Source organism: Triturus cristatus, chromosome 3_1 (assembly GCF_964204655.1).
Source record: "Triturus cristatus chromosome 3_1, aTriCri1.1, whole genome shotgun sequence".
NCBI classification, from domain to species: Eukaryota; Metazoa; Chordata; class Amphibia; order Caudata; family Salamandridae; genus Triturus; species Triturus cristatus.
The window spans coordinates 221,961,299-221,989,223 of record NC_140583.1 but is presented as its reverse complement, the minus strand read 5'-3'; the positions used below and the strand labels follow the sequence as shown (position 1 = coordinate 221,989,223).

Here is a 27,925-nt window from a genome sequence, read left to right as displayed (position 1 = left end):
CCTTTCAGGCCCATTCCACGCTAGTGGGAGGCAGAGTTCACCATCACCTGCTCCACTGGCGTACCATCACGTCGAACAGGTGGGTGCTGCAAATCGTCTGAAGGGGCTACTCCCTCCCCTTCGATGTGACCCCTCCAGCCATGCCACCGCAGTACCACCGCATGTCGGAGGATCACTTGCAACTTCTGCAGGAGGAAGTTACGGCCCTCTTGGCCAAGGGGCCCTGGAGCGCGTTCTTGGCCCAGAAGTAGGTCAGGGTTGTTATTCCCACTACTTTCTGTTTCCCAAGAAGGGCAAAGGGGGCTACGCCCTATCTTGGACCTCAGGAGCATCAACGCCTTCCTCCGAAAGGAGAAGTTCAAGATGCTCACTTTAGCTCAGGTTCTGGCTGCCCTAGACCCTGGAGACTGGATGGTAGTGTTGGACTTGCAGGACGCGTATTTCCACATCCCCGTCCTGCCGGCCTACCGGCGTTACCTGCGGTTCACGGTAGGCCACAAGCACTGTCAGTTTACCCTGCTCCTCTTCGGCCTCACCAGTGCCCCTCGGGTGTACACGAAAGTGATGGTGGTGGTCGCAGCTCATCTGCGCAGATTAGGGGTTCCAGTCTTCCTCTATCTCGTTGACTGGTTGTTGAAGGCGGGCTCGCCCCAGGCAGTTGTCTCCCACCTCCAGACTATGGCCGACCTCTGCGCTTGCTGGGGTTCTCCATCAACGTGCCGAAGTCGCATCTGAGTCCCTCCCAGAAGCTCCTTTTCATTGGAGCTTTTCTGGACTCGGCGCTGTTTCGGGTCTATCCTCCAGAACAGCGGGTTCGGGATATTCAGGCTCTGATTCCGATCTTTCAGCCTTTATCCCGAGTTTCGGTCAGGATGGTCCTGTGGCTGCTGGGTCTAATGGCATCCTGCTGGTACATCACGCAAGGTGGCGGATACGGGCTCTGCAGTGGGACCTGAAGTTCCAGTGGGCTCAACATCGGGGCAACCTGTCCGACCACCTCCTGATCTCCGAGGGCACTGCAACACAGTTGCATTGGTGGCTCACGGACCGCGATTGGGTCAGTGGCAGATCCCTCTCCCTACCCCAACCGGAGCACGTAGTGGTGACAGATGCGTCCCTCCTGGGATTGGGGGGCCACATGGGAGAGGCGGAGATCAGAGGCCTCTGGTCTCCGGCGGAGTCCCGGTTCCATATCAACCTATTGGAGCTGCGGGCGATCCGGCTTGCACTGAAGGCATTCCTTCCCTCTGTACAGGCAAGTGTAGTGCAGGTGTTCACAGACAACACCACCGCCATGTGGTATTGCAACAAACAGGCCGGGGTGGGGTCGTGGATACTTTGTCAAGGAGACTCTGCGCCTCTGGACATGGCTGGAACATCAGGGCATCACCCTGGTGGTTCAACACCTGGCGGGCTCTCTGAACGCCAGGGCGGACGAACTCAGCGGCCGGTGCATGATGGATCACGAATGGCGTCTAAACTCGAACGTGGCGCAAGGCCTCTTTCAGCGATGGTGAGAGCCCTGGTTAGATCTATTCGCCACCGACGAGAACGCGCAATGTCATCAGTTCTGCGCGTTGGAATTTCCAAGGCAGCACTCGCTCGGAGCCGCTTTTCGTCGCGAGTGGAGTTGCGGTCTGTTGTATGCCTTTCCGCCTATACCACTTCTGCCCAGAATGCTGAAGAAGATCAGGCGCGACCGGGCCCAAGTCATCCTTGTGGCTCCGGATTAGGCACGAAGATACTGGTATCCCGAGCTACTCAGTCTGTCAGTCGATCCCCCGATTTGACTGCCTCTTCAGGAGGACCTTCTGTTGCAGCGGCAGGGGACGGTCCTCCACCCGAGCCTGTCCAGCCTCCACCTCCATGCGTGGAGATTGAGCGGCGACAGTGGATGCCATTTGACTTGCCTCCCGAAGTCTGTGATGTCATTCTGGCAGCCAGGCGTCCCTCCACTAAAACGGTACACGCCTGCAGGTGGAACAAATTTGTGGCATGGTGCACAGCAAAGGCTGTGGATCCCCTTTCCGCCCCTCTTTCAGAAGTTCTCCTTTTTCCTCTTTCCCTGGCCCAACAGGGCTCTGCTCTAGGCACCCTCAAGGGATATCTTTCAGCTGTTTCTGCTTTCTTACTGCTTCCTGATCAGCCTTCTCTTTTCAAGTCCCCTGTTGTTGCTAGATTCTTCAAAGGCATTACTCACATGTTTCTTCCTGTCCCTTTCGTAATGCCTCAGTGGGACTTGAACCTGGTGTTAACCTATGTGATATGCGCTCCTTTTGCGCCACTTCATACTTGTCCTCTCCGTCTTTTGACTCTTAAGACTGCTTTCCTGGTTGCCATCACCTCTGCCAGAAGAGTGAGTGAGCTCCAGGCTCTTTCTTCTAAACCTCCTTTCCTCTCTGTCCATCCGGACAAGGTTGTTCTCAGGACTCGTCCTTCCTTTCTCCCTAAGGTGGTTACTGCCTTTCACATCGGCCAGTCTGTTACATTGCCCACCTTCTTTCCGCCTCCCTCGAAAGAGGAAGAGAGGCTCTACCGTCAGGACCCAAAACGTGTGCCCTCCTTCTATCTGGACCGCACGAAACAGTTCCGGTTGGACGAAAAACTCTTCGTTGGCTACGTGGGCGCTAAGAAGGGGCGGGCGGTGCACAAGCGAACCATCTCTCGGTGGGTGGTTTTGTGCATTAAGGCCTGTTATTCCTTGGCTAAGAAGGAACCTCCTGTGGGGCTGAGGGCCCATTCCACTCAGGCCACAGCGGCTACTACTGCCCTGGGACGGGGAGTCCCTCTGCAGGGCATTTGTCAGGCAGCAACGTGGGCCTCGCTGCACACGTTTGCCAAGCATTACTGCCTGAACAGCCAATTCCAGAGAGACAGCTTCTTTGGCCGTTCCGTTCTCCAGGACTTCCTGGTGTGATCTTGGTTCGCAGACCCACCACCGGGGTTGGTATTGCCGGGGTATCTATTCTAAGGTAAGAAATCTAACTATGAACAAGTTACTTACCTTCGGTAACGATATATCTGTAAAACATGAGTTAGTTAGATTCCTTACCGCCCCATCCATCCTCCCCGTTCTGCAAACTGATATCTAGGGTTAAGGTCATCCCTTTCAGGGCCCTAGATTCATGGCACCAGTGTCGGTTTCTTGCATGGCTAGCTATGTACAAGAACTGACGTCAGCGCGCAAGGGCGGCGTCTAAGTACTCAGATGACGTCATCCCGGCAATACCGACGACGGACGCGGAGCCGCAGACGACACCTAGCGATGCGCAAGGGTATTGCTCACGAAAAATCTTTCCGGATCCAGCCTGACGCCTGAGGATATTCTAAGGTAAGGAATCTAACTAACTGATGTTTCTTACAGATATATCGCTACCGAAGGTAAGTCACTTGTTCTTACTCATGATCCTGTTATGTTACACTGTAGAAAATTCATTTCATATAATAGATACATTGTTAAAGATTGCCACTTAATTAAGTAGGCTGAAATGCAGTCTCTGAATCACACACAGTCATCTCAAAATAATACTGAAGAATAAGTCAGTGGCCATTAGGTTTGGGAACACATTCTATGTTTTGAGCAGTGTTGAAGGTGTATATTAGAGGCATATAGACACTGCACTTTACTTCAGAGGTCATTTTTGTTGCCACTTCAAACACTTGTGTTCTTAGTTTCTGTTATACTGGAAATCCAATCCAAATTATGTGTGCATCATTAAATGAAGTGGTATCAGTGTATCAAAACTTTGATTAACCATGGCGCCTGAAAGAAATCGGGGAAAGGAAATACTGATGGCTTTTCTAGATTATATGGTCGTAGCCCTGATAGCAAGTCCAGAGAACATAGGCATCTTTGTGACCCTTAGGACAAAGTTGACTTACCCGTTCATTTCTTCAATAACGGTATTTTCAGAATTGCAGATTAACTTGGAATATTTGGCACTAGACGAGCAATAAGGAGAAAATAAGCATTGTATATTTGTCTTGTACACCTAATTCGTTTGAGTTCCTGAGCATATGTACTTGAAGTAAGAACTTCCAAATGCTCCCAAATGAGAAGAAAATAAGGATTCCTACAATGTTAGATAGTTGTATTTTTATTAAATCCTCACCCTTTAGCTTTTTCAGAGTGTATTTACTCCTTTCAGATTGTGCGCATCACTAATAACACTTAAACAGCTTCCCTGCAGCAGTGAGGGGAAGCTAACTGCTGTTTGAGTTGTTTTAATGACTAATTCAAACCATGCTGTTCTTTTCCATATTATGAACAATTACACAGAAAATATTGTTACTAAATCAGGCCTGTAGTTTTCTAGAGGTTTAAATTTCTGCTGAAATAGTGTGTAAATGTATAAATGTTCTGCAAAAACTCCATCAAATGAACTCCAACAATTGATAAATAAGGTTACCTACATCCATACTTCTAGCTACAAGCATACTGAAGAAATCAGTTATTTTTTTACTGTGTAATATATATTCCAAAGAAGGGTCTCCATTTATGAGTCTCATGAGGTGATTGGCTGATTGATGGGCGTCATTACATATTTTTCCATTTGGAGAGCGATTTTTCAAGTTTACAAGAGGTACTTGGGTGGTAGGATGAATCGTGTGAAATTAAATGAATAAATTCATAAAATAAAAGGTTGTAAGGCAGCAAAGTCCTATGAGGTTCATAACCAAGGCAAATTAAAAATAGGCTGCTATACCTTACTAAACCATGGATTATATTTGATAATAAATTAGATTGTTCTCCTAAGTCCTCAGATGAAACTAAGGAGACCTGAAGATGTTCTAGAATCGTAGCTTGTATTTATTGTTCATCTTGCATTTATCTGTAAAGGCGCTGACTGTGATGGTGGGGGGAGGAGGTGAGAGTTAATACATTGTTTATGTAAGTATTCACCAAGTTATTAAAACAATGGCAGTGTTGTCCAGTGAGATGGTGTGTGGTGCTGCTGAATATCTTCGAGTCGAGAGAGTGCTTCTTTTGAACTGTGGAAGAGCTGTTGAATATGATTGAGTTGTCATCTGATAGGTGGAGTGGATTGTTAAAATAAGGGGTTGTGACAGAGAGGTGAACTTAGAGGAACATCTTAATAAACACTGGAATTGGTTGGCTTGATGGCAGGAGAATCAGAACAATATTGTGGCAAAGATTGCAGCTGTAGACCTGCTAGAAAAGAGGATGCTGTGGTCGAGAAGTAGAATATTGAAAAGAGATGGCTGTGTTGCAGAGGTTCATAAGATGGCTGAGGGCTGGTATTTCAGAGTACAGTTTGAAAAGAGCCTGAATACAAGCGCTTGTAAGAAATATTTGAGGAAAGATGTTTGATACGTTTTTGGCGGAAGGCCTCAGTTATTTTGGAGTGCAAGAGGAGCAGAGAGGCATTGTGGAGGTGGAGCAAATTACAAGCCTAGCCAAAAGTTGTAAAGAAAGGCAACATTAGACTAAAAAGTAGCTGGTAGACTCCAATAAGTACACTCTTGGGTCTAACCAAGAGGAGCAAGAAAAGGGGTTTGATTTATAGTCTCTGTCGTTTTCATAGCACCTTATGTTTTAGAGGCTCATTGCAAAAGGGCCCACAGGATTAAATATGAAATGCTTAAAATTGTGCTGATCTCTGGAATTTGTCCCAAACGTTATTAACAAAACATCCAAGACCGCAGTTATTTTGCTTTTAACGCCTGCTAATCAGTGACTTAGCAAAATCTGATATTATTAGTTAGAAACTACTATGTCATTGCATGAGATTGTCTTACCTACACACACACATAGGTTGGTAATGCTGGAAGTGTAATCCTTCTGACTAACCATGTCTTTTTGCTCTTGTTAAAGCAGCTGCTCCGTCTTGACACTGTTGCGGCGCGTAGTTATGTTATGTTATGTTATGTTATTTATATTTTTATAGCGCACAGCTGCCCCAGCAAAGGGGCGTCCTGGCGCTATGACAGACACTACAACATAACACACAATAAAAGAAAAAGAAATTAAACAGACACGGGAAACAGGAAAGTTTTGATCGCCTGCCTGAAGGCGAGTAGGTCTTCAAGAGCTCGGATGTGTACCGGGAGCGAGTTCCATAAACCTGCCGCGAGCACCCTAAAGGAGCGGCCACCCATTCTGCTCAATTTAAAGCGTGGACAGACAGCCAGGTGAAGCCCCTCCGATCTCAAGGATCTCAAAGGAGTATAGGGCGTGAGTAGGTTGGCAAGTGCCGGCGGCGAAGAAGATTTCAAAATTTTAAAGGTCAGGCACAGCGCTTTGAACTGGATTCGCTGTCTGACCGGGAGCCAATGTAAGGCCGTGATGGTACCAGACACTGAGCAATGTCTAGGGAGGCCCACAATGGCCCGTGCCGCGGCATTTTGTACCATTTGGAGCCTAGAGGCCTCTGCTTGATTCACCCCTAACAGCAGTGAACTGCCGTAGTCCAGCCGAGATAGTATAGAGGCCTGGACCACAAGCTGTCTGGTAGGGGGATCAAAATACTTTAAAACCGGCCTTATTCCCCGCAGAATGCCATAGCACGTGGCAGCCACCTTCTTAGTGTGGTCCCTGAAGGTGAGCGCAGAGTCCAACCAGATGCCTAAATTTCTCACTCCAGAAGCTGGAATGGGAGTGACACCCAACTCTGATGGCCACCACTGGTTACCCCATAGCTCAGCGTGCTTCCCTAGTACCAACACCTCTGTTTTGGTGGCATTTAACTGAAGGCAGTTGGTGCGAAGCCAGCTTGCTACTGCCATCAGACCCGCTCGGAATCTGGGGGCCTCCACCTCAGGGTCTCCACTGAGTGTCACCGCTAGCTGTGTGTCGTCCGCATATGAGGCCATCGTAAGACCCCACTGTTTGACGACACCAGCCAACGGTTTCACATAGAGGTTGAACATTGTAGGGCTCAACGAGGATCCCTGTGGTACCCCCAGCTCCAGGGGATAAGTGGCGGATTGGCCAGGTGGTATAGCCACTTTAAAGGATCGATCCGATAAAAAAGACCAAAACCACTGGAGGGCGAGATCAGTCACTCCCGCCTCCTGTAAGCGTTGGATCAGTATATGGTGGGACACAGTATCGAAGGCAGCGCTTAGATCTAATAGTAAAAGCGCTGCAGTACGGCCTGAGTCCAGTACCTGGCGAAGATGTTCCGTGATGTAGAGTAATGCCGCCTCGGTACTGTGTCCCGACCGGAAGCCGTTCTGACTGGGATCCAATATCTGGTTGCGAGCCAGATGCTCCGACAGAACAGAGTTGACGTGGGCTTCTGTTACTTTGGCAATCCAAGGCAACAGGGATATGGGTCGATAATTTTCTGGCAACCGGGGGTCAGAGTTGGCTTTTTTTAGTATAGGAGTGACCACTGCCTGTTTCCATGCTGTGGGTACCGTTCCGTTGGACAATGACATATTGATCAGATTCAATAAGGGGTCATGGCACAGTGGGGAAAGTGTGTTGATAAAGGCTGGCTTTAACGGGTCCGAGGGAGAACCTGACTTGACCCTGAGGCTAAGCCTGTCAAAGGTCTCAATAGTCAGTTCAGGTAGCATAGCAAGGGTCTCATATCCCATCGTATCGGGGACAGTAACCTCTCGGTTCTGGTGGAGTGTGTCAAAACCTTGGTAGATTTTTTCCACTTTCTCCACAAAAAAGGAGGCCAGCTTATCACAGTGGGAATCTGTGCAAATCACCTCTGAGGTGGATCTGTTTTTCATAAGATCCTTCAGTACCTTGAAGATCAGTTTTGATGGGTTAGGGCTGGTAGCAAATTCTTGAGCGTAAAATGCGGCTCGTGTTCTGCAAATAGCTCTATGGTAGAACTTCAGCTCAGTAAAGTACCGAGTTTTCAGAGCAGGGTCATAGGATCTTCTCCATTCCCTCTCTGTTTTTCGGCAAGCTTTTTTCAGTTCTGCGAGTGACTCATTATACCAAGGACTAGGTGTTTTTGTCCGGCCTTTCGACCACCGTAGAGGTATAAGAGAGTCCAAGGCATCGGTGATCCAAGCGCAGAACTGTTGGTAACCTTGTTCCACATTAATAAAGGTGCTCAGCGGTTTCTGTTCCAGTATGCTATAAAACTCTTCAAGCCTAAGCTTGTGCCAAAGCCTTTTTAGAATAGGTCTGTCCACAGCTATAAAAGGCTTATCGTGGACCGGACAAAAGGCTTCTACCAGCAGATGATCAGTCCACCCCATCAGCCTCGGATCTGACAACCTCACCCCATCAAGTGTGGAAAAGAAGGGGTCCAAAATATGGCCCTCTGAGTGGGTTGGAAGGGTGACGAGCTGAGTGAGTTGAAGAGCTTCAAGGTTCGCCAGCAGAGTGCTCACAGTAGTGGATGACCCATTATCAAAATGGATGTTAAGGTCCCCCACGATGTTGAAATTGGCACAACCAAGTGCTATAGGACTGACCATATCGGCCAGTGCGGACCTGAAGACAGAATCATTGCCGGGAGGACGGTAAATGAGCATACCACTGAAAGTGAATTGATGGGAAAAAGCGACTTTGAAAATAGCACTTTCACATGCAGGTAGTCCCGACGGTTTCCATTCAGCTGGAAAACAGGATTTGACTGCCATAGCAATACCACCTCCTCTTGTGGTCCTATTGGTAGTGAAGACGGTATAATTCTGAGGGAATGCAAGATTCAATATGGCAGAATCCGAATCCCGAAGCCAGGTTTCTGTCATTAGAAAGACATCGGGGTCCTCTTTCTCAAGCAAGTCATAAATGGACAGGTGATGTTTTACCAGCGATCTAATGTTTAGACACCAAATACGAAGATCTCGAGATGCAACACACGTTCGCGTGACAGGAATAGCATCTTCCAAGGAACGGATTTTAGTAGGGCTCTTAAGTGACCAGCCTTTGCAGGCACAGCTGTAAGGGCCAACTAAAGGGTCCACAGGCTTACAGACACATCCTCTGGACCTTTGCCCTATGTACAGCAGCTCGGACCGTGTGTAAGACAACATACCTGCCAAAAGCGGCGAAGCAACACCGCGACGAGAACCAGAGCCTGCCCCGCCTCGCGCTGCCTCGACGCGGACGAGCGCAGACGGGCAGGACTCTGGCACGACTCCGGCTAAGCGACGGCGTCCTCACCTGCGCGTCCCGCTGCGCGGGAGAGGGGAGCTTTAAGTAGGCTCACCAATCCTAGCGCGAGCGCGAGGACGCTCCAAGATGGCGCCCGAAGCTACATTTACATCCCTACCCAAAATGGCGCCCACAGTGAACCACCCCCGAGATCCAGGCCCGCCAAAACGGCAGTGAGGGAGCCAATTATATGCGGAATGAGGAAGGGGGCAAGACCCTGCTAAAAACAGGGGAGAAGTGCAGCAAAGTAAAATAAAACAAAATCACAAAATCAGGAGTTTTAAAAAGCGAAGCGCCAGCAGCAGCGCCAGCAACAGCGAGTGCGCAATAGAATAAGCGTCTGTCAAGGCCGCCTCGAAACTGAGTCCGCCTTAAGTAGGCTCACCAATCCTAGCGCGAGCGCGAGGACGCTCCAAGATGGCGCCCGAAGCTACATTTACATCCCTACCCAAAATGGCGCCCACAGTGAACCACCCCCGAGATCCAGGCCCGCCAAAACGGCAGTGAGGGAGCCAATTATATGCGGAATGAGGAAGGGGGCAAGACCCTGCTAAAAACAGGGGAGAAGTGCAGCAAAGTAAAATAAAACAAAATCAGGAGTTTTAAAAAGCGAAGCGCCAGCAGCAGCGCCAGCAACAGCGAGTGCGCAATAGAATAAGCGTCTGTCAAGGCCGCCTCGAAACTGAGTCCGCCTTAAGTAGGCTCACCAATCCTAGCGCGAGCGCGAGGACGCTCCAAGATGGCGCCCGAAGCTACATTTACATCCCTACCCAAAATGGCGCCCACAGTGAACCACCCCCGAGATCCAGGCCCGCCAAAACGGCAGTGAGGGAGCCAATTATATGCGGAATGAGGAAGGGGGCAAGACCCTGCTAAAAACAGGGGAGAAGTGCAGCAAAGTAAAATAAAACAAAATCACAAAATCAGGAGTTTTAAAAAGCGAAGCGCCAGCAGCAGCAACAGCGAGTGCGCAATAGGATAAGCGTCTGTCAAGGCCGCCTCGAAACTGAGTCCGCCTTAAGTAGGCTCACCAATCCTAGCGCGAGCGCGAGGACGCTCCAAGATGGCGCCCGAAGCTACATTTACATCCCTACCCAAAATGGCGCCCACAGTGAACCACCCCCGAGATCCAGGCCCGCCAAAACGGCAGTGAGGGAGCCAATTATATGCGGAATGAGGAAGGGGGCAAAACCCTGCTAAAAACAGGGGAGAAGTGCAGCAAAGTAAAATAAAACAAAATCACAAAATCAGGAGTTTTAAAAAGCGAAGCGCCAGCAGCAGCGCCAGCAACAGCGAGTGCGCAATAGAATAAGCGTCTGTCTACCCTAGAAATAAATGGAACTTTTCTCCTCATTATGTGTGTACAGCAGTCTACCAGTAACATACCAACGTTATAATATTTCGTTTGTATGTTTAAAGAAAGGTGTGGTTTTATGGGGATGGTCAGTTTGCTAAATATTTGTTTTTGGCATTATGATTGACTTCTTTTCTACATTTTCAGATAACACTTGTTTTTGCTTTCCAGATTGTTGACGGTGTTGTCCAAAGTATCAAACTCATCACAGAGCAAGCAAGCAAGCGCATTGCGCAATTTGCTTTTGAGTACGCTACGAACAACAAAAGAACCACTGTCACAGCTGTACACAAAGCAAACATCATGTAGGTTGCTTGGCTTTTTGTTGTTTCAGTGCTGCCGAAGTGCATAGAAAATTTTATTTTTACAGTTGTATCAAGTGAAATTAAATGCAAAAACGGTTTAGCACAAGATGGCAGACACCATATTGAGCTTCTGTGGAAGTTGCTGATCACCTAACTGGAATTGGCCAACTACGAAGCGTTATTTCAAGTCTGTAGTGTCTGCGTTTGCATGCTTGTTGGAGTTCTATAATAGCAAACTTCACTATATAGCAAACTTCACTAATCCATCCGTATAACTCACATGTTTGTAGCTGCTCTCAGTTACAGATCCTTCACTATGTAAAAACGTTTTTATTTTAGAACATTGCAAATTTGATTTTGACCTTGTTAATAAACTCAGTACCCCTTTGATAGCTTGCAAAATTGTATTAATTATTAACCATTACTTTTCCATCTTTGTTTTTTTCTATCCATCATACGATTACCTTCAGTCCAGCTGCAATTTAAAAGTACTTATTCTGTGTTTCATTTTTGTGATTTTTAAGCTTTTTTTAAAACTTCCATCTGAAAATCCACTCTTCTGCATGGGCTTGTTATTTACATTCACATACTTGCGCTAAGACACATGTAAAGGAGGGGAACACAGAACACGTTTTATTTAGGTTTAGGTGTAGGGATTTATAAAGTGCATAGCTGCCGAAGGGGTCCCAGTGCTGGGAGAAAATGGCAGAGGGTATATGGGGGTTTAAGGGAAGAGCCAAGTTTTGAGTTTTATATGAATGCTAATTCATTGGTTAGCATACGCATTTCTCTAGGCAGGGAGTTCCAAAGGCCAGGAGTCAGATGTGAGAAGGATCTGCCTCCCCATCTGGCTCTTTATCCTGGTCTGTTTCATAAGATGATCTGCCTAGGATCTTAGGTGTCTACCTGGGATGTAGTGTGTGACAAGCTTTTTAATTAAGTCCCGGCTTTTGTCATTTATAGATCTGTGGGGGGTGCATTGTGACTTGAACTCTATCCTGGCCTTTATAGGGAGCCAGTGCAATGTCTCCAAGGCTTCTCTAGCTGACTGTTGTCTGGGAATGCGCAGCAGTATCCTAGCTGCGGCATTTTGAACCACCTGTAATCTGTTTATCACGTATTTAGGGGTGCCAAGATACAAGGAGTTGCCATAGTCCAGCTGCGACAGCACTAGGGCCTGTACCATGGTTCTGTGAGTGTTTTCAGGAATGATTGGTAGGATGTTTCGTAGCATTCGCAGTGCTCCAAAATATTTTCCTGATATTTTTCTAGCTTGAGTCTCCATAGACAGACTATCGTCCAGCCACATTCCCAAATTCTTTACCGCTGTCTTTGGGATCAGGGGTTTAGGTATTTTTTAAATCCTTTCAGATCCTTCATGACGCAATAGATACTTTGTTTAGAGTGTTGAGATATTGCCATTTTTAAAACTGAAAGCTGCCCTTGATCGTGATAGTTTAATTTGTTTTCAGTCATTGCAGGATCTCTGGGTGCCTGGTGGTATTTTGAGGTTTAATTTCGTTATGTGCTCTTTTGGACTTGTTCAAGTTTCTGGCATCTATTTTCTGTTTGCTGGAAGCCATGGTGTTTTCCTAGCAGTAGGCTGCCTTTGATTTACTGTGGAATTTGCCCTCTGTTCACTTTATTGAATGTACTTTATACAATTTGTTCTTAATTCATCACTGTTTTACCCTGGTGTTTGAATGGACATGCAATTTGATCATTGTAATCTGATCTGTAATGTGTACGAGTCACACAACAGAGCAGTAATTCTATCCAACATCTATTATGCTGTCAAAGACCCAAAATATATTGTGGCCTAGCCTCAGTCTTGTACCTTGGTCCGTATTAATACACTTTACGTTGCTGCAAAGATGTTATTTTCCAAAAATGATTTCAATGTTATTATTATCAGCTTATATAGCGCGTGAATCACCCCCAGAGGGGTATCTTGGCGCTTGCGGAAGTGCAGAAGAAGTTGTGATGGTATGCTACACTAAAAAAAGGTGGTTTTCAGGGCCTTTCTGAATTTCAGGTAATCAGGGCATTGTCTTAAGGCCAAAGGGAGCTGATTCCATATTAAAGGTGCCTGGTTTGAATAGGCTTTTCCTCCTGTTCGTGTTTTAATCCTAGGGACTTTGAGCAGGGATATCGACCGAGATTGCAGGTCCCTTGGGGGGATATATTGGTGAAGCCTCTCTGCCAAGTAGGAGGGACCGTTTCCCCATATTGCCTTGTGTGTCAGGCAGCAGATCTTAAACTTCACCCGTTTCCATACAGGTAATCAAGTGTAGTTGTCGTAGAAGAGGCTGACCTGTAGGATGCGTTTGCAACTAAGCGTGCTGCGGTGTTTTGCCCACTTGAAGGCGATTTAAGGCAGACTCGTTGGCTGCGATCAGGAGAGCGTTGCAATAATATAGTTTACTCAGTACCAGGGCTTGTATAAGAGTCTTTCGTAAGGAGTCCGGGAGGTAGGGGAAAGCTCTTCTCAGAAGGCCCAACACATGAAAGCATGCACCAATCGTGTGGTAACATGTTCTTTCATTGTTAGTCTGGTCGAGACGCACCCCTCGATTATTTGCTGTAGTTTTTGGGGCTGGAACAGTTCCCAACTCTTTAGGGCACCAGCTTGATGCCAATAAAAGCGGAGCTTCTCCGAAAAGCATGATTTCTGTCTTACTAGCATTCAGTTGTAAAAAGTTGTTACTCATCCATTGTGAGATGGCCAGCATGCCAGAAGAAAAAGAGGCTTGGGCTGTCTGGGATGATTTATTAAAGGACAAGGTGAGTTGGGTGTCCTCTGCATAGGACAAACCCGTGGCTCCTTAACAGTGTGGTACAAAAGGGGATGGTGATGGACGGAGCATCAAAACCAATCAAACACTCACACCCAGTCGACAGATCTGGGTTTGATCCATCACCGTTCTTTAGCCCACTCTGCCACCCCAGTTCAGACATAGCCATATGCAAATCAGTCTGACCCTGTGCCTCATGGGAACAGTCCAGCCCGAACTGCCAAGCCATGCCTTCCCTGGACCGGAAACAAGCTTCCTAGGACCGGTTTCTGGCATTTCAGCCGTATTCAGCCAGGCTTGCTTGAATCCAGTAGCAAAGTGAGCAAGGGACTCACGTCTGAGCATACCCTGCCAACTTATGGCGAACAAAGCGGTACAAAAGGGGGTGGTGATGGACGGAGCATCAGAACCAATCAAACACTCACACCCAGTCAACAGATCTGGGTTTGATCCATCACCGTTCTTTAGCCCACTCTGCCACCCCAGTTCAGACATAGCCATATGCAAATCAGTCTGACCCTGTGCCTCATGGGAACAGTCAAGCCCGAACTGCCAAGCCATGCCTTCCCTGGACCGGAAACAAGCTTCCTAGGACCGGTTTCTGGCATTTCAGCCGTCTTCAACCAGGCTTGCTTGACTCCAGTGGCAAAGTGAGCAAGGGACTCACGTCTGAGCATACCCTGCCAACTTATGGCGAACAAAGCGGTACAAAAGGGGGTGGTGATGGACGGAGCATCAGAACCAATCAAACACTCACACCCAGTCAACAGATCTGGGTTTGATCCATCACTGTTCTTTAGCCCACTCTGCCACCCCAGTTCAAACATAGCCATATGCAAATCAGTCTGACCCTGTGCCTCATGGGAACAGTCCAGCCCGAACTGCCAAGCCATGCCTTCCCTGGACCGGAAACAAGCTTCCTAGGACCGGTTTCTGGCATTTCAGCCGTCTTCAGCCAGGCTTGCTTGACTCCAGTGGCAAAGTGAGCAAGGGACTCACGTCTGAGCATACCCTGCCAACTTATGGCGAACAAAGCGGTACAAAAGGGGGTGGTGATGGACGGAGCATCAGAACCAATCAAACACTCACACCCAGTCAACAGATCTGGGTTTGATCCATCACCGTTCTTTAGCCCACTCTGCCACCCCAGTTCAGACATAGCCATATGCAAATCAGTCTGACCCTGTGCCTCATGGTAACAGTCCAGCCCGAACTGCCAAGCCATGCCTTCCCTGGACCGGAAACAAGCTTCCTAGGACCGGTTTCTGGCATTTCAGCCGTCTTCAGCCAGGCTTGCTTGAATCCAGTGGCAAAGTGAGCAAGGGACTCAACGTCTGAGCATACCTATTATGTATGGGGCACACTTTTCCTGCTCGTAGCCAGCGCACCTTAAAAGAGGTACGCCAGGCATCACCACCCCCTTTTGTATCGCTTTGTTCGCCTTAAGTTGGCAGGGTATGCTCAGACGTGAGTCCCTTGCTCACTTTGCCACTGGATTCAAGCAAGCCTGGCTGAAGACGGCTGAAATGCCAGAAACCGGTCCTAGGAAGCTTGTTTCCGGTCCAGGGAAGGCATGGCTTGGCAGTTCCGGCTGGACTGTTCCCATGAGGCACAGGGTCAGACTGATTTGCATATGGCTATGTCTGAACTGGGGTGGCAGAGTGGGCTAAAGAACGGTGATGGATCAAACCCAGATCTGTTGACTGGGTGTGAGTGTTTGATTGGTTCTGATGCTCCGTCCATCACCACCCCCTTTTATACCGCTTTGTTCGCCATAAGTTGGCAGGGTATGCTCAGACGTGAGTCCCTTGCTCACTTTGCCACTGGATTCAAGCAAGCCTGGCTGAAGACGGCTGAAATGCCAGAAACCGGTCCTAGGAAGCTTGTTTCCGGTCCAGGGAAGGCATGGCTTGGCAGTTCGGGCTGGACTGTTCCCATGAGGCACAGGGTCAGACTGATTTGCATATGGCCATGTCTGAACTGGGGTGGCAAAGTGGGCTAAAGAACGGTGATGGATCAAACCCAGATCTGTTGACTGGGTGTGAGTGTTTGATTGGTTCTGATGCTCCGTCCATCACCACCCCCTTTTTTACCGCTTTGTTCGCCTTAAGTTGGCAGGTGTAGGAGAGTAGGGTCTGCTATCCTATGGTCACCCCAAATTTTTGCTTTTTGCTTCACTGGTTTTTGACATATTGAGGCTGTGGGCCTGCCAATCAGACCCCCAGCCTGCTGTTCTCTCTACTAAATTAAAACTAGGCACCCTAGGTGCATAACCAATTGGAAGTGGATCACCCTGTCAGCCCCTGTACCAGTGTACACTAGGTACCCAGGGCATTGGTGTACCCAAGGGCTGCCAGGGGCTGAAGCATGTATTATGCCACCCCAGGCTTGGCCTAACAATTTGACACAACTGGCTGATCACTCAGCTGGGGTAAGTTGGTGTAATCACCTCTTACTTAGGTGTAGTATACCTATACCTAACCTAAAATGGGACACCTGGTAACCTATAAGTCACTCCTATGGCAGGCCTTAACAATCCTGAAGGCAGAGTGCTTGGTTCCATGTGAGATGGTGCTCTGGCATGAGCTGAGCCTGTCTGCAGTGGTCGGAACAACTTCCTTCTACTGTTTCCAGATATCGTCATACCATATACTCTTAAGTGCATTATGAACCTCGCGGTTAAATGCTATCTTTGGTTTGGCTTTATCAAAACATGTCGAGTAAGGTGTCATACGAATTGGAATACTAACCCCTCGCCAATTCTGGCGACGGGGTTAGCATTCCACCCTTCTAGAGGGACACGACATGTACAGTACCTGAAACCCGGGTAAAATCAGACATAGCCTCAGCTCCACAAAATGGATGCTGCCACCACAGACACAAGTCTGCCCTCCTGCTGCTGGGAGTCCTTCCAGCTTGGGAGGTGTGGACAAAGGGTTTCCCGCCAGGGGAGGTGCATGCACCACCCCAGACAGGATTTTGTGTATTGGTCAGGTAGGGCTTGAAAGAAACCAGACATGCCTGTGGCTCACAAGGAGCCTCGGTGCATATGCCAGTTCAAACCGGTCCTGGGGCACACCAGTCCCGGGCCTGGGGCGAGCTGGACAAAGGATTGGGGGTGTAACCACCCCCCTTCCTGGTCCCACCCATAGGGAGGGACCTAGCAGGTAGTCCGGCCCCTAGAATCCGCTTAAAGGTAGGAGCTGTGTCCTAAGACTTCAGACATCCTGGAACCAACTTGAAACTAAGAAGAAGACGGGAACTTCGACATTCTGCTGCACAGAAGACTGAAGGAAATCTCCCCTGTGGTCAGGGAGTGACCACCTTGCTAACGCAAGCACCATCCAGCGAATCAACGTCTGGTTTGCCGCCGCCTCCCGCCGGAGCCCGGGCCCAGAGACTGACAAGACCTGGACCTCCAGACCTCTCACCGCCCGATCCACAGTCCCTGAAAAGAGGAGACCCGTGGAGGCACCGAGACACGTGGAGCCAGCCATCTTGGAACGACGACGACAAGCTGCAAGTGCAACAACCGAGGCTCCCTCCAAGTTGTGCTTTGGGATCTGAGAAGCCCAACCCTCGAGCAGCATCTGCACCAAAGGTGAGCCCTCCAGCATCTCCACGATCTGCGTGGGGCCCTTCTGCATTTTGCCACTCGACGCGCCTAACCGGTTGCTGGCCCGTTGGCTAGTAGCCATCTTGGCGACGAACTTCACGAAATACACTGCTGGTCTGGTTGCTCCAGACTGGCCCTTGCTCCCCTCCAAAGGAGCAGTCCTTCTGACCTTGCTGGTCAGAACCATCAGCTTATTTCATCTCCTACAACAATTGCATTTGCCAAGGCTTGTTTGCTTCGATCAAGTCGCCGACACCGCCGACAGCGAGAGCCTGCGTGGGACAGCTCGTGAACCGACTCCTGGACGTCGTCGACCTCCAGGGACCACGTGGCTGCAGAGACAAGCTACACCTTTCGTCCTGTTTGCACCCGACATTGCCTGGTACCCACCTGGTGCCACGCTGGTCACTGGCTAGTGACTGTGAACACTGTCCCCTCTGCTTACAGGTCTTCAACATCTCCGATCCACTCTTGGATCCACCGCATCTCTCCCGGACCGACTGCCTGCAGCATCTTTGTCTTCAGGCTCCACGGAACAGATAGAAGAAACCCGACGCACTTCGAGGCCTATGCACCCGCTTCCTGTGGGTGAGGTAAAGCTGGCACTCCTGTGCCCAAGTGTAGTATTACATCTCTAGTGCCTGTGTTCCAAATCTTGAGTTCCTAGTCCATCCGGAAGATCCTCTTTGCAGTAACTTTGTACTTTTTACTCACCCATTGAAACCTATGGGAGCACGCGTGTGACTATTTGCTCTGCACACGCCACCCGTGGACCTCCTGGCCACTAACTGAAGTTAGCTCCTTGTAGGCCCAGCGATTCTAGAGGCCCTAGGCCTTTTCCCTTTTCTGTTCGTGGTACTTATACCACTATTTTAGTATATGGTTCGAGCGGCCACCATGGCCTATCCATATAAAGTGCAACTTCTGTGTATTCTACTGTAATCTTGTTTGACGATTTGTGCTCCTGTGCTCATAAAGAGACTAGGGGTTACTTTGAGAAATAAATACATATATATTTTGAATATATATCTGTGTGGTGTCCTTTCATTGGTATAAAAGGGGGTTGCATTTGGTAAAACAGCTGGCTTAACACGCTTCACGAGTTTAGCCTCAAATACTGCTTAGCCTACGCTACCACTAGGGCAGCTAGTCCGAAAAGGTTGACTTACAACCACACCATAAGGGTTGCTTGGCATGGTACAAGGTGATCACTTTAACTAGTGAGCATCATATACCAGGCCAACTTCTCACAGCAGGGTATGCTCAGACGTGAGTCCCTTGCTCACTTTGCCACTGGATTCAAGCAAGCCTGGCTGAAGACGGCTGAAATGCCAGAAACCGGTCCTAGGAAGCTTATTTCCGGTCCAGGGAAGGCCTGGCTTGGCAGTTCGGGCTGGACTGTTCCCATTAGGCACAGGGTCAGACTGATTTGCATATGGCCATGTCTGAACTGGGGTGGCAGAGTGGGCTAAAGAACGGTGATGGATCAAACCCAGATCTGTTGACTGGGCGTGAGTGTTTGATTGGTTCTGATGCTCCGTCCATCACCACCCCCTTTTGTACCGCCTCCTTAACAGTGTGGCCAAGGGGGTAACGTAGATGTTGAACTTACTTGGGCTCAAACACGAGCCCTGAGGCACTCCCTTGGTCAGTTTTTCTGTATTGGACCGATATGGGCCCAGATTGATAGTCTGAGTGTGATTAGAGAGGAAGCTGGTTATCCATTGCAGTGCTACTCCCCAAATACCTGCTTCCCTCACTCTTCCGAGCAGAGTCTGGTGGTTGACCGTATTGAATGCGCTAGAGAGGTCTAGAAGCACCAGGAGGGTTGATTGGCCCTGATCTAGCGCAAGCCTGATGTCTGTTATGGCCATCAATGTAGTTTCCGTACTGTAATTGGGGTGGAAGCCTGATTGAGATGGGTCCAGTTAGCCAGCCGATTCGATATGGTCAGATATATGTTTATTGACATGTTTTTCCAGGACTTTACAAAAGTAGGGTAGGAGGTAAATAGGGCGGAGATTTGAAAGATCTTCCATGGGAGCTTTGGTGGTTTTCCACAACGGGATGATCTGAGCCACTTTCCATGTTGAAGGTAAGTGACCTTCTTTCAGAGACGAGTTTAATAAAGAACAAATGGAATCGAATAGCAGGTTGGCGAGGGAGGCTGACATTTTTGCAGGTAAGACATCCAGGGGTGAGCCTGATTTAACCTTGCACATTAACTCTGCAGTCTCTTCTCGCATCTCATACTATAACACTAGTACAGTACACAATGAAACACAACAGTTAAATCTTGAAAGTTCACTTACATCTCCCTCTCTTAAAATAAAGTTGGTTGAGATAGAGTTTGATTACTTTGCGTTCCCATTATTCCTGGAGCCTGTTTGTGGCTCTGCATTGCTATCTGATCAAAAGACCTGAACATGTGCCACTTATGCATGTTCAACTACCCCACAATTTATGAACACACAAGGTTCTCGATTTCTTTGTTGTAGAGTGGCTGGTCTCTCCAGGCTCTGTTCGAACACGACTGCCTTCGCTAATTGACGTTTCAAAGAGTAGGAAACCCTGCTTCTTGCTAAAACATTGGCTTTCGAAGATCATCTCTTACGCAACCATACTTCAATTTGCTTGGGTAATATTTTGTTGAGAAAGCAAGTTTGGGCACAGATCTCCTGATGAGCTCTATTTATTGTATTTTCCATCACAGAGAGTGAATCCACATTCTCAGCCAGATATGCTCTTGTAAGATTACCCAGTAGTTTTCATATAACTTACCTCTTGTTAAATAGGATCCAGTGATAAGATGGGTGTTGTCTAATCCGGCCTCCACGATTAAGCTGTAGATCTCAAGCACATCGTCCATCCTGTAAACTGAGTCACATTTTCCCATTAAGGCCAAAAGAGGCATCTTTTTTTCTGACCTCATGTGATTGTGAAGTGCACAGGTGCAACAAAGCAAGTCATCAAAACGAAATGAATATGCAATGTGGACTTAGTTTAGGAGGACCACATTTGGCATGCATCCAGTGTACAATGGAACCTCGGAACCGCCATGTCTACTTCTGTACCTTCGTGCAGCTCTTCAGATTGGAAATCATTTGCAACATATTCCTTGAGATATTTGGATCCTAAAGAAATAGAACGTTTTAAGACTAGCTCATCCTTTTCATATGTGCAAATTGTGCCTCACAGATAGACTGGTCGGCATCACCAATTACATTACAGTCCAAATCATGTATGATCATTAAAAACTAATTATCTCACTGTTTCTGAACACTCTAGTTCTTTACCACAGATTTCATCTATTTCCTTTTAGGACGAGTGACTACTGTCTAATCTCTATTTTGAATTAGAAAGATGAAATGTGCACCCTTTTGTCTATTTACTAAAATCTGCCCAGACGCTGCATGGTGAACCAGAGACAGACAAATACTATATATGGAAACCTTTTTTGTTAACACTTGGTACTCACTTGATGTGTAGTGACGTGTTTAGCATTTCAGGGCATCAATTGAAGTGCTGTGTCCTCAAGGTAGCCTATTCCTCACCATCCTTCCCACATTGTGACTGGTTAAACTTTCTTCCGTTGTTCTTTAGTTGAACTCACATGTTCTCCTAAGTGTTGTTTGAATGAGCCCTTTGTCTGAGTGTGTTTAGTTAGTAGCTGCTGAAAAAAATACATTTTTGTTGTTTACACTCTTTCCTTTAGATAGCATGGTAATGATAATGTGTGGGTAGGATCGGCACTCAGCTATGATATAAACTCAATTGAACACATGTCCCAGTGCATCTTTTAGTTGGTTCAGTAATAGTGAAATCTGCAAATCCTATTTCCCTTCCCTAATAGCTTGAACTGATAGTAAGCAATGTGCTAGTGAGCTAACACTCCATGTCTGCACGCCCTCTGGAGTCACTACTCTGCAGAGCCAGTGTTTGTACAGGATTGACTGTAGGTATTATCTGAATACCTGTTTTGCAAGTTTCATTCTACTCCACCCTTTTGTGGTCGGGTACTGCTAGTTCGTGATCTCTTGGTATGTCATAGTAAGCACGCTGTCTGGCCTGTGTTGCAGGTCTCACAAGCCATTAAAGATTATTTCTGGCTTGGAGCCAAACTACATGGGCGTACAAGGAATTGCCAAGGTTTCTTTACCTGAATATAGCTTGAAAGAATATAATTACACATATATTGTATAGCTGTCCAGTTGATATAATCCAGAAGTAAACAAGACACAGTTGTGATGTTGAGAAATGCAGTTGTATGTGCCATTTGCTTTAAAACATATACATGTTTTCAATTCCAGGAGAATGTCTGATGGACTTTTTCTGAAGAAATGCAGAGAGGTTGCTGAAACCTTTAAAGATGTAAAGTTTAATGAAATGTACCTTGATACCGTATGTTTAAATGTAAGTATCTGAGAAATGCAATTTTGTGTTTGGAAATGCTTTAGAGCTTAAATCTTGGTAATAATGTTCATAAACATTATTTTCTTTTAGATGGTACAAGACCCAACAGAATTTGATGTGCTTGTAATGCCTAACCTATACGGAGATATCCTTAGGTAGGTTTGTATTCATACAGTATCATTTTTAAGAACATGCCATGAACTTGCTACTCTATTCCTGTAGAATGACTTATCTCTTGGTCAACATTCTAAGTAGTAAAACTACTACCCTGGCGTAGTACCTTGTGTGAATCATGCATCCACTTAGATCCTTACCTAATAATCATACTCTTTGTGTGAAAAATTTTAATTGAAAACACATGTAATAAATACAATATAATTGCAAATAACATTTTAAGCATATAGAATATCATTATCACATAAAACGTAAAAAAATAGAAATTTACATAAGGCATCTTATATGATATAAAGAGTAAGTTAATAAGTACACTTATTTTAATATGCAAGTATCATTGAGATATTTATAAAGATATAGAAAAAAGGGTAAAGTGGGTTGAGAATTGAAAGATATAAGGGAAATTGATAGGGAGTGAAATGTAAATAGAAGGAAAAAAAAGATAAGCTAAAAGGAAAAATAAACAGAAATTAGTAGGAAAAAATAATAAGTAAGCATAAGTAAGTAGAGGAATACATAAGTGAATATTAACGCAAGTACAAGTAAACAAGTAAGTAAAATTTAAATAGATGCAAGTTAATAAAGAAATAAGTTTATACAAGCGTAATTGTAGAAATAGTAATAGATTAAGATATAGAGATGGATATAGACAGACTCCTTGTCTCAGCATAAAGAGGTAGAAAGTAAAGAGACTATATGAAAGGAGAAAAAGGGCGTTTAGGGGTCTTTAAGAAAGGGATTCCATACTTGTTGAAAGATTTCCTCTTGATCTTGGAGTCGGTATATAATACGTTCATGAGCCGCTGTTTGAACCATCGTTACAAGCCATTCTTCATTTGAGGGAGGGTTGGATGATTGCCAATGTCTAAAGATACATATTTTGGCAGTGGAGAGTGCAGTGTGTAAAAGGCGACGTTGCGGACGTGTAATGGAAGGATGAGTTTGAAAATCATGTAATAAAGTGATTGAAGGGGTAAGTGGAAGACGAAGGGATAGAATAGTTTTCTGTAGTGTGGTCCCTATAAAAGTCCAATAATTCAATATGAACGGGCAATCATGAAGTAAATGGGGAAGATCACAAATAAGTTCCGAGCATCTCCAGCATTTAGAGTGTGACAATAGTCCAGCTTTTTGTAATTTCTAAGGGGTCCAATACCAGTCATGCAAGATTTTAAAAAGACAGAATTTCAAGCAAGCTTCTCTGGTGCCTTTATCAAGATCTTCCAAGATATCTAACCATACGTTATCTTCAGTTGTAATGTGCAGGCGTTCCTGCCATTTCATTTGAAGAGTTTTAGCAAGTGGTTGTGAAAATAAATGGCAAGTTAAAGTATTATATAAGCCTGACATCACTCCTTTGTGTCGTCTCCAAACAGAAAGATAATCCAATATTGGTGAGGGGTATAATATCCAGGGGGGAGAACCTAAACATCTTCTTAGACAGTGTTGTAATTGTGAGTATTGTGATATTTGATTTAATGGAAGATCAAAATCTTTATGAAGCAGATCAAATGATTTTAACTTCCCATTTGATAAGACTTGATCAAGTGTATTGATGCCACATGACATCCAAATAGACCATTTGAAGTGCTTTACTATTTATTCGAATACTTTCATTGTTCCAAAGTGGTGCTTTATATTGCAGTCGGTAAGAAGTTTGTGTTAATCGATGTGCTCGATGCCATGCTTGATGAGTAGCTTGCATCATGTTGATGTGGTGAAGAACGTGGATATCTAATACCATAAAGAAAGTTAAGGCCATCGTTTCGATTAAGAAGAGAGTGTTCAATTTGAACCCACTGTGGAGGGTCAGCATAGTTTAGGAGTAAATAAACTAGTTGTGAAAGGTGTAGGGCTAAGGAACAATGTTCCAAAGATGGTGACCCCAAACCACCATAAGGACGTCGAGCCATTAGTTTGGTGGCAGCTAAGCGAGGACGGATAGAACCCCAAACAAAAGACCTAATACAATTGTCTATTAGACGCAAATAATCGTACTCTTTAAACAAGCCTTTACTCTTTAAACAAGCCTTTACTATGTCTATCTGCATCTTTATCTACAGAACCCTTGCTATGAAGATTATGCGAAAGAGACAGTCAACATCACAGTACACATTTGTGCTGATATCCTTAGTAAATTGTCAACTAAATCCCACCATATGATGCTCTGAGAGACCGCTAACAAAGAGTTTCGAGTTCAACAGCAACATCGTTTTCAAACCTGGGCACTCCCATGGCTGACCACTCCGTGTTGGTTTAGCAAAAGTGTACTATGGTTGCAATTCAAAGACAGTCAAGATATAGACATGGCTTTGATTGCATGTGATCACCACCACACTGTGTAATAGATATTCAAATAGTTAAGATGCCTTTAACTGGTTGGTCATTATTTCACATTCAGATCTAAAACAAAAGGTAATCTGTTTTCTGTTGCTGCTCTTCGAATTAATTTCGAATTTTAAGTGAGAATAAGTTACGCTTTGAAATGCTCAGTCCTCTTTATTTTAACAATGTCCAAAGTACATATCAGTCCATAATTCTAACTTCAGTCTATCATTCAATTACTTGTATTTCATTATACATTTTTGCATTGATGCATTTGTATTGCACATTCTTTTTAACTTTTTATTTGAACATTGCTTATTGTACAGCCTATGTAGGAGAAGAATACAGATTAGCACGTCATTTATTACAATTAAATTTGTACATTGTCTAGGCAGTGGTCGAGTGTACGTCAAGATTGGTGCTTTTACGGTTTATTACCATTTATAAATGTTTAGCTTAACCAGCTCTCCAGGACTGTCTTACCTGTCTTTCTCCCCCCAGTAACCTAATCTCACATCAAAAACCCCTAAAGTCAAGCCAGGCCCCCCACATCTTTTTTCATTCCATTCTTAGGGCAGCCCATGCTTTGATAGACTACCTGTTCTTCCCGTAGGCACACATCAAGGTGCGATTCCAAATCGTTGATGCAATGGGGAGTGTTCATACCCCACGCCCGCACAATTTTTAGTATGGCCAGCCCTGCCGCCATTGTTAACCAGATCTGGTGGTACTTGAATCAGTTCTCCTCTCCTGATATCATCAGAAGAAGCCATTTTACATCTAGGAGGACATGTAAAGACAGAACCTGGGCCATTAATGGCGTGGCCTTTTCCCAAAATTTCTGTATCAGCGGGCATTCCCAAAGGATGTGAAAAATGTTGCCCTCTTGGTTGTATCCCGAGGCAGAATGATGTGTCTGCTCTAGCTATCATGTCAGAGTGTCCTTGAGTAGTAGGGCCTGTGTAGTATCCTTAGTTGAGCTTATCTGAACTAGGCTCAAATAGCTATTTCATGTATTTCACACTAATGGGAACCTGAAATACTTAATGGGTGGTCAAGTAAGGAGTTACTCAGTTTGTTGTTCACTGTTAGTAGAGTGTGCGTTCCGGCGTGTGGTCAGTGTTGCAAGCATTTTCGTATTGTGTGCGGCTTTAAGATATGAAGGAAACATTTTGTGGCAAATGTTTTCGATGTGATTGTCAGTGGCATGAGACTGAAAGGAATGGGAAAGATAGCTTAATCTGCATGTTGTCTTTCTCTAACGCTAGACCTGATACTGTATTTGGTGGGTAGATGTTGTATTGAAGCCTATCTTAAGGAACGGTGGTGCTCGATACATTTAATAGACTGCACTAATTTCTACATAATGTCCTCCTCATTCAAAGAAAATCTGCCTTAAGAAAATGTGGTTCTGCAAATTTTAAATGTGAACTTGCTAGTAACCATTCTTTCCCTCCCGGCTTCCTACCATTTCTGCTCCACATAGTGTCCGGGCTGTAACAGTTTCATCCCTTGTGTGCCTATCACACTTTTGTAGCTGGCTGAGGTCCTGCTGCTCCTATCGCCTACAGGCTACATGGACTCGATCGCAAGAGATAACTGGCGTGGGCTGGTTGGCCAAGGGGAAATGCATCGCTCACTCCAATGACTAGGCTTTGTTTTGGAGGTCATAGCAGTAGAATGAGGCTTGGGATGAGTATATGGGGTGTGGAGGGGGGAGTAGTGAGACGGAAGAGTTTAGAAAGGCTTGTTTTGGGGGATCGGAATAGTAACAGAGGTATGAGATAATGCAAGGAGGAGTAGAGTATGGAAGAGTTTAGAGAGGGTTATTTTGGGAATCATAGCAGTGGTATGGAGTTTTGGGATAAATGAGAGAGCGGAGGTAGAGGATATATTGATTGAGGTATAGGGTGAGAAATAGGGTAGTGCATTGTAAAGAGCAGTAGAAAGATTTGAGATGAGTCAGAGAGTTGAGGTAGAAGATATATTGAGAGACGTATAGGGTGAGAAATAGGGTAGTGCATTGGATATGCTGAATTCAAAGAAAAGTAATAAATATATAGATCCATAAGTACATGGAAGGTATATAGATGCATAAAGGAAGGTATTATATGCAAATTAAAGATCGAATAAATAAACTCCGACTTTCAAGTGTTGTTGTACTTAAAATTAATTTTATTCATTTGTTTATATACAATTTGTTTTTGTAATTCAATAGTGAAGCAATTGTAGATAGTTATAAAATATTTACTTATTTATGCAGTCACATATACCTGTTGACAACATAGAATAATGTAACTATCAGTAATCAATCAATCAATCAATCAAGGCATTTGTATAGCGCGCTACTCACCCGGGAGGGTCTCAAGGCGCTGGGGGGGAGGGGTCCGTCACTGCTCGAACAGCCAGGTCTTGAGCTGCTTCCTGAAGGAGAGGTGGTCCTGGGTCAGCCGAAGGTGGATGGGGAGGGAGTTCCAAGTCTTGGCTGCCAGGTAGGAGAAGGATCTTCCTCCGGCGGTGGCTCGGCGGATGCGTGGTACGGAGGAGAGGGCGTGGCTGGTCGATCGTAGTTGGCGGGTGGGCGTGTAGAAGGTCAGGCGGTCGTTGAGGTACTTTGGGCCCAGGCCGTGGAGAGCCTTGTGTGCGTGGGTGAGGAGCCTGAACGTGATTCTCTTGCTGACGGGGAGTCAGTGCAGTTCTTTCAGGTGGCCGGAGATGTGGTTGTGTCGTGGGATGTCAAGGATGAGTCGTGCGGAGGCGTTCTGGATGCGTTGGAGTCTTTTTTGAAGTTTGGCTGTGGTTCCGGCGTAGAGGGTGTTCCTGTAGTCCAGTCGGCTGGTGACGAGTGCCTGGGTGACGGTCTTCCTGGTTTCGGTGGGGATCCATCGGAAGATCTTGCGGAGTATGCGCAGGGTGTTGAAGCATGAAGAGGAGACGGCGTTGACTTGTCTGGTCATCGAAAGGGAGGAGTCCAGGATGAAGCCGAGGTTGCGTGCGTGGTCCGTTGGTTTGGGAGTGGTGCCCAGGGCAGGGGGCCACCAGGAATCGTCCCAGGCGGAGGGCGATGATCCCAGGATGCGGACTTCCGTCTTGTCTGAGTTCAGTTTCAGGCGGCGACGTCTTTCATCCCCTCGTGAAGACTGGCTCTGGCGGTGTCGGGGTCGTTGGTGAGGGAGAGGATCAGCTGGGTATCGTCGGCGTAGGAGATGATGTTGAGGTTGTGTTGGCGTGCTATGGTAGCGAGGGGGCTCATGTACATTTGTTTGGCAGAGCTAATGAATATATATATATATATATATATATATATTTCTTTAAAAATTAAACTACACGTTTATATAAAGCAATACACAGATAGGTGCAGATCTGTACTACAAATAAATGCCTATATACAAGAGTGATATGCTGTCTATTTCTGTTTGCGTATGGTGCTTATGTGGAGAAGAGCCAATTCTTGAGTAGTTTTCTGAAGATAAGGTTGTTATCCGTGGAGCTTATGTTTGGGGGTAAAGAACCTGCTTGAACAGAGAAGGGTGTGCCACCCATGTTTTTTTTCATGTACCTTGGGATTTTGAGGCGAGGTGCCACTCTAGAGCGGAGGTTCCTTTGTTGAATGTGTTTGGTGATTTTATTCCTGTTGACGAGCGGTCCCGTTCCATGTATCGCTTTGTAGGTGATGCAAAGCAGCTTGAGCGTGGATCTTCTGGCAACCAGTAACCAATGTAGGGCTTTCAAGGCAGGGGTGATGTGGTCCTGCGGCTTTATAAGTAAGAGTAGTCTGGCAGCCGAGTTCAGAATCCGTTTTGGTCTTTTCATGGTCGTTAAAGGTGATCCTTAGTAGAGGCTATTGGT

General features: G+C 46.2%; 1 protein-coding gene across 1 annotated transcript in view; it reads left to right on the top strand.

The window, feature by feature from the left end:
* The window catches only part of IDH3A (isocitrate dehydrogenase (NAD(+)) 3 catalytic subunit alpha), a 121,236-nt gene that overhangs the window by 71,402 nt on the left and 21,909 nt on the right, over positions 1-27,925 (top strand). Inside the window, exons 6-8 of the mRNA XM_085643723.1 lie at positions 10,620-10,753; positions 21,475-21,577; positions 21,668-21,732. Coding sequence (XP_085499849.1) covers positions 10,620-10,753; positions 21,475-21,577; positions 21,668-21,732 — 302 coding nt within the window. The remainder of the gene's footprint in view (positions 1-10,619; positions 10,754-21,474; positions 21,578-21,667; positions 21,733-27,925) is intronic.